The sequence below is a fragment of the Panulirus ornatus genome, chromosome 26 (assembly GCF_036320965.1).
Source record: "Panulirus ornatus isolate Po-2019 chromosome 26, ASM3632096v1, whole genome shotgun sequence".
Lineage (NCBI taxonomy): Eukaryota > Metazoa > Arthropoda > Malacostraca > Decapoda > Palinuridae > Panulirus > Panulirus ornatus.
In genome coordinates, this window is record NC_092249.1 from 6,821,219 (window position 1) to 6,829,113 (window position 7,895).

A 7,895-nucleotide genomic window follows, 5' to 3' on the forward strand; every position below is an offset into this window, starting at 1 on the left:
CTAATCACCTCGTTACGGGCCGGTAATTAGACTCCTTTTAGAAGGAGTCTAATTAATAAAGAATTTATCCACGACGATAATTAACCCCCACAGTACGATACTTAACCCCCACAGTACAATAATTAACCCCAACAGTACGATAATTAAACCCCAACAATACGAAAAATTAACCCCCACATGGGGTAATTAACCCCCCAACAGTACGATAATTACCCAAAAACCCCCACAGTACATAATTATCCCACATTTTCGAAAAAAAACCCCCAAACAAAATTAACCCCAATAGTTAACCCCCCCCCCACAGTACATAATTAACCCCAAAAGACGATATTTAACCCACGACGATAATTAAAACCCCAACAAATTTAAACCCCCAAAAAAAACCCCCCACAGTACCCCAAAAAAAAATTAACCCCCACAGACGATATTAACCCCCCCAACAGAAAGAAATTAAAACCTTTCCCCCCAGTACGATAATTAAAACCCCCACAAATTAAAAAAAATTTCCCCCCCAGTACAATTTTAAAAAAAAGAAAACCCCCCCAAAAAAAAAACGATAATAACCCCAAGAACGATAATTAACCCCACAGTACGATAATTAACCCCAACAGTACGATAATTAAACCCCACAGTACGATAATTAACCGACACAGTACAATAATTAACCTCACAGTACGATAATGAACCCCCACAGTACGATAAATAAACCCCACAGTACGATAATCAACCCCCACAGTACGATAATTAACCCCCACAGTACGATAATTAAACCCCACAGTACGATAATTAACCCCCACAGTACAATAATTAACCCCACAGTACGATAATGAACCCCCACAGTACGATAATTAACCCCCACAGTACGATAATTAAACCCCACAGTACGATAATTAACCCCCACAGTACGATAATTAAACCCCACAGTACGATAATTAACCCCCACAGTACGATAATTAAACCCCACAGTACGATAATTAACCCCCACAGCGAGGAATTTGAGGGGGGCCACCTTAATTACCCCCTACCCCCTCCCCCTCCCTCATATGCATAAAGATAATCAAATCTAATTATCAATTACCAATTATCGGCGTACGAACGACCCTGAAATTGGCCTCCCCCCTCCCCCCGTGTCCAATAATTCCTATGTAAGAAAGACACATAATTGTATCTAATTACCAACGCGTCTATAGGTGCAATTATCACATAATTAGAGGCAGATAATCACTGGAATATCTGTATTTTAAAGTTAAAAAAGTAATTTTCAAATTACGTTCGGGGCTGGCAGGTTCTAAGTGCCCCTAAAGTGCTTTTAAGTAGCATTTAAGTAGACACAGACGTGGTAGGACCATCTATTTAAACAAGTCCTGATAGATATTCATTTAAAGACATGGAAGTACTTTTTAAGTACCACACATACTTAAAATTAAAGGACATTCAAGGCCCATGTACCATACTCATCTACTTATTTAAGGTATTTAAGGTTCTACCTAAAAGTAGACTAATAAAGAATGCGTCATTATATATCTATTTAAAGACATGGAACTACTACTTTTTTAAGTACCACACATACTTAAAATTAAAGGACATTCAAGCGCCCTGTACCACATCAATCTACTCATTTAAGGTATTTAAGGTTCTACCTTAAAGTAGACTAATCAAGAATGCGTCATTATATATCTATTTAAAGACATGGAACTACTACTTTTTTAAGTACCACACATACTTAAAATTAAAGGACGTTCAGGGCCCATGTACCATACTCAATCTACTCATTTAAGGTATTTAAGGTTCTACCTTAAAGTAGACTAATCAAGAATGCGTCATTATATATCTATTTAAAGACATGGAACTACTACTTTTTAAGTACCACACATACTTAAAATTAAAGGACATTCAAGCGCCCTGTACCACATCAATCTACTCATTTAAGGTATTTAAGGTTCTACCTTAAAGTAGACTAATCAAGAATGCGTCATTATATATCTATTTAAAGACATGGAACTACTACTTTTTTAAGTACCACACATACTTAAAATTAAAGGACGTTCAAGCGCCATGTACCTCATCAATCTACTCATTTAAGGTATTTAAGGTTCTACCTTAAAGTCGACTAATCAAGAATGCGTCATTATATATTCATTTAAAGACATGGAACTACTACTTTTTTAAGTACCACACATACTTAAAATTAAAGGACGTTCAAGCGCCATGTACCTCATCAATCTACTCATTTAAGGTATTTAAGGTTCTACCTTAAAGTCGACTAATCAAGAATGCGTCATTATATATTCATTTAAAGACATGGAACTACTACTTTTTTAAGTACCACACATACTTAAAATTAAAGGACATTCAAGCGCCATGTACCACATCCATCTACTCATTTAAGGTACCTAACCATCTACCTTAAAAGTAGACTAATTAAGATCTTAATGATATGCAAAGTACGTTATGATTAAGCAAATCAGGCTCATTTGCATACGCCCAAAACGCTATGTCATAATTAACTTCAATTAATTAACTTCGTAATGATGTGTTCAGGTTTCTACCCTCCCCACCCACTGCGTAATCATGTCCATTTATCTCTCGTTATCAGGTAGTGGGCCAGAGGGAGGCCAGAGGTGGTGTGATAAGCAAAACCCCGCCACTGGTGAAAAATCGTGTTCTCTCTCTCCCACTAGAGAACAAACCCCCCGCCACTGGTGAAAAATCGTGTTCTCTCTCTCCCACTGGAGACCAAACCCCCCCCCCGCCACTGGTGAAAAATCGTGTTCTCTCTCTCCCACTGGAGAACAACCCCCCCCCCCCCCCCCGCCACTGGTGAAATATCGTGTTCTCTCTCTCCCACTGGAGAACAACAAAACCCCCGCCACTGGTGAAAAATCGTGTTCTCTCTCTCCCACTGGAGAACAACCCCCCCCCCGCGCCCACTGGTGAAATATCGTGTTCTCTCTCTCCCACTGGAGAACAACAAAACCCCCGCCACTGGTGAAAAATCGTATTTTCTCTCTCCCACTGGAGAACAAAACCCGCCACTGGTGAAAAATCGTGTTCTCTCTCTCCCACTGGAGAACAAACCCCCCGCCACTGGTGAAAAATCGTGTTCTCTCTCTCCCACTGGAGAACAACCCCCCCCCCCCGCCACTGGTGAAAAATCGTGTTCTCTCTCCCACTAGAGAACAAAACCCCCGCCACTGGTGAAAAATCGTGTTCTCTCTCTCCCACTGGAGAACAACCCCCCCCCCCCCCCGCCACTGGTGAAAAATCGTGTTCTCTCTCTCCCACTGGAGAGCAAACCCCCGCCACTGGTGAAATATCGTGTTCTCTCTCTCCCCTTAGAGAACAAACCCCCCGCCACTGGGGAAAAATCGCTTTTTCTCTCTCCCAGTGGAGAACAAACCCCCCCCCCCCCCCCCCCCGCCACTGGTGAAAAATCGTGTTCTCTCTCTCCCACTGGAGAACAAAACCCCCCGCCACTGGTGAAAAATCGTGTTCTCTCCCACTAGAGAACAAAACCAGGTTTACCCTCTCCACTAGAATTAAGTAGATGTGGGGGATATTTACCCTCCACTAGAACGAAGTAGATGTGGGGGACATTACCCTCCACTGGAGCTAAATAGATGTGGGGGACATTTTCTCCCACTAGAACCAAGTAGATGTGGGGGACATTACCTCCCACTAGAACTATGTAGATGTGGGGGGACATTATTACCCTCACTAGAACTAAGTAGATGTGGGGGAACATTTACCCCCCATAACCACCACTAGAACTAGGTAGATGTGGGGGACCATTTACCCCCACACTAGAACTAAGTAGATGTGGGGGACCATTTACCCCCCACTAGAACTAAGTAGATGTGGGGGACCATTTACCCCCCAGTAGAACTAAGTAGATGTGGGGGACCATTTCCCTCCACTAGAACTAGGTAGATGTGGGGGACATTACCCCTCCCCCACTAGAAGAAAGTAGATATGGGGGACCATTTACCTCCCACTAGAACAAAGTAGATGTGGGGGACCATTTACCCCCCCACTAGAACAAAGTAGATATGGGGGACCATTTACCCACCAGTAGAACTAGGTAGATGTGGGGGACCATTTACCCCCCACTAGAACAAAGTAGATATGGGGGACCATTTACCCCCCACTAGAACTAAGTAGATGTGGGGGAACATTTACCCCACACTAAAACTAAGTAGATGTGGGGGACCATTTACCCTCCCCCTACTAGAACTAAGTAGATGAGCCTTCCTCCTCCCCCCTCATCCCCCCTCCCCACATTAAATCCCCCACCCCACCCGCCTTTTAAACCCCCACATCTACCCTGCCCTGGGGGACGTGTCCCCCACCTTCCCTCTCCCACTGTGGCGAATGATGAGTGACAGCTGGTCACAGATCTATGCACCACCTTCTCGTGTCGAGCCAGCTGTGTGGAGCCAGCTAGGGAGAGCCAGGACATGACGGGGGGGGGGGTTCTCTCTCTCTCTCTCTCTCTCTCTCTCTCTCTCTCTCTCTCTCTCTCTCTAACTTTCTCCCTCCTCTCTCTCTAACTTTCTCCCTCCTCTCTCTCTCTCTCTCTCTCTCTCTCTCTCTCTCTCTCTCTCTCTCTCTCTCTCTCTCTCTAACTTTCTCCCTCCTCTCTCTCTAACTTTCTCCCTCCTCTCTCTCTCTCTCTCTCTCTCTCTCTCTCTCTCTCTCTCTCTCTCTCTCTAACTTTCTCCCCCCCCTCTCTCTCTCTCTCTCTCTCTCTCTCTCTCTCTCTCTCTCTCTCTCTCTCTCTCTCTCTCTCTCTCAAAAAGGCCTTCTTAACTATCCCTCATCACCGTAATTATATGCATAATCACTTTAATCACTCATAATTATAATCGCCACTCCACTAAACCACATGACCAATTAATTATGACTAACACAGCTATTTGCATTATACTCAAAATACACATAGTCCTCATTATAATGCTCTTAATTACTCTAATTATACTCTTAGTCTCATTGTAATGCTCTTAATTACTCTAATTATCCTCTTAATCTCATTATGATATCTTAATTACTCTAATTATCCTCTTAATCTCATTATGATACTCTTAATTACTCTAATTATCCTCTTAATCTCATTATAATGCTCTTAATTACTCTAATTATACTCTTAGTCTCATTATAATGCTCTTAATTACTCTAATTATCCTCTTAATCTCATTATGATATCTTAATTACTCTAATTATCCTCTTAATCTCATTATGATACCCTTAATTACTCTAATTATCCTCTTAATCTCATTATGATGCTCTTAATTACTCTAATTATACTCTTAGTCTCATTATAATGCTCTTAATTACTCTAATTATCCTCTTAATCTCATTATGATATCTTAATTACTCTAATTATACTCTTAATCTCATTATGATACTCTTAATTACTCTAATTATCCTCTTAATCTCATTATAATGCTCTTAATTACTCTAATTATACTCTTAGTCTCATTATAATGCTCTTAATTACTCTAATTATCCTCTTAATCTCATTATGATATCTTAATTACTCTAATTATCCTCTTAATCTCATTATGATACTCTTAATTACTCTAATTATCCTCTTAATCTCATTATGATGCTCTTAATTACTCTAATTATACTCTTAGTCTCATTGTAATGCTCTTAATTACTCTAATTATCCTCTTAATCTCATTATGATATCTTAATTACTCTAATTATACTCTTAATCTCATTATGATACTCTTAATTACTCTAATTATCCTCTTAATCTCATTATAATGCTCTTAATTACTCTTAATCTCATTAGAATGCTCTTAATTACTCTAATTATCCTCTTAATCTCATTATACCACTGTCGCTTTTCGTCCCCCCCCCATCCAACCTAGACCCATATCTACCTTATATCTACCAATCTACATCTACTTTATCTACACACAAGGGCATTTCAAGTTACCTAAATATAATGATAATTGAGTCTTCGGCCTCTAGTTAAACACCCACAAAACCCAGCTGATAACTGAGAATAAATGAATAAATACGATACATAATGTTACTCCAATGTTTTAAGGTTCATACTTAAAATAGTGTGTATACTTAAAATGGTTACCCATTATCACATCCCTTAAACCACAAGGCTTCACCATTATACTTAAAATTATACATTAAACCATTTAAGTAAATTAGGTCTTTATAACTACACTAATGGACCAGTTATTTAAAAAAGGGGGTCCTTAAAACCTTCCCTTAAAAGTCTTTTTTCCCCCCTCACGTCTACCTAAAAATCTCTTCCTCTCCTCTGACCCTTAAATCCCCCCTAAAAGTCTTTATCCCCCTCTATCCAATTTAAGAGAAATACGTCTCACTCATATCGACCTAAAATGCCCTCTCTTCTCGGGCCCTTAAAACCCCCCTAAAAGTCTTTTTTCCCCCTCTATCCAATTTTAGAGAAATACGTCTCACTCACATGCCCTAAAAGTCTTTTTTCCCTCTCCTCTGACCCTTTAAACCCCCTAAAAGTCTTTTTCCCTCTCCTCTGACCCTTTAAACCCCCTAAAAGTCTTTTTTCCCTCTCCTCTGACCCTTAAACCCCCCTAAAAGTCTTTTATCCCTCTTCTCTGGCCCTTAAATCCCCCTAAAAGTCTTTTTTCCCTCTCCTCTGACACTTTAAACCCCCTAAAAGTCTTTTATCCCTTTCCTCTGACCCTTAAAACCCCCTTAAATCTCTTTTTCCCACTCTATCCAATTTAATAGCAATACATCTCCCTCACATACCCTAAAACCTCCTCTCATCCCCCTCCCTCTTCACCCTCACATACCCTAAAACCTCCCTCATCCCCCTCTTCTTCTCCCTCACATACCCTAAAATCCCCCTCATCCCCCTCTTCTTCTTCTCCCACTCCCTCTTCACCCTCACATACCCTAAAATCACCCTCAATTCCCTCTTCTTCACCCTCACATACCCTAAAACCCCTCTCATCCCCCTTAAAACTCTTTTTCCCCCTCTATCCAATCTAATAGCAATACATCTCCCTCACACATACCCTAAAATCTCCCTCATCCCCCTCCTCTTCTCCCACACATACCCTAAAACCTCCCTCTCATCCCTCTCTTCTTCTCCCTCTCCCCTCAGATCAAAGTTATCCCCCTCTTCTTCTTCTCCCTTTCCCCTCAGATCAAAGTTATTCCCCTCATCCTCTTCTCCCTCTCCATAGATCCAAGTTATCCCCCTCATCTTCTTCTCCCTCTCCCCACAGATCAAAGTTATCCCCCTCATCCCCTTCTTCTCCCCTCAGATCAAAGTTACTGGAACCAGTTAGCACAGAGGGAGCTGGCGCGAGCCATGAACCTCAAGAATAACTACAACGTGGCCAGAAATGTCATCCTTTTCCTTGGTGATGGTATGAGCATCCCTACCTTGACCGCCTCCAGGATCTACAAGGGTCAGCTCCAAGGCCAAGGCGGGGAGGAAGGCGCCCTTTCCTTCGAAACCTTCCCCCACGTCGGGCTCTCCAAGGTAAGTTAGAAATAAGGGGTTTCTCCTTCGTCTTCCTTCTGTATGGGGGTCTTAGGAGGGTTTCTTCATCCTGTATGGGGTCTTAGAAGGCGTTCCCCCTCATTTAATGGGTCTTAGAAGGCTTTCCCCCTCATTTAAGGGGTCTTAGAAGGCTTTCCCCCTCATTTAATGGGTCTTAGAAGGCTTTCCCCCTCATTTAAGGGGTCTTAGAAGGCTTTCCCCCTCATTTAAGGGGTCTTAGAAGGCTTTCCCCCTCATTTAAGGGGTCTTAGAAGGCTTTCCCCCTCATTTAAGGGGTCTTAGAAGGCTTTCCCCCTCAATTAAGGGGTCTAAGAAGGCTTTCCCCCTCATTTAAGGGGTCTAAGAAGGCTTTTCCCCTCATTTAAGGGAT

At 41.7% G+C, this 7,895-nt stretch overlaps 1 protein-coding gene across 1 annotated transcript in view; it reads left to right on the forward strand.

Moving 5' to 3' along the window:
- Positions 1-7,895, forward strand: part of LOC139757434 (alkaline phosphatase-like) — a 46,933-nt gene that overhangs the window by 17,937 nt on the left and 21,101 nt on the right. The window contains exon 3 of the mRNA XM_071677950.1: positions 7,284-7,504. Within this exon, the coding sequence (XP_071534051.1) occupies positions 7,284-7,504 (221 nt within the window). The remainder of the gene's footprint in view (positions 1-7,283; positions 7,505-7,895) is intronic.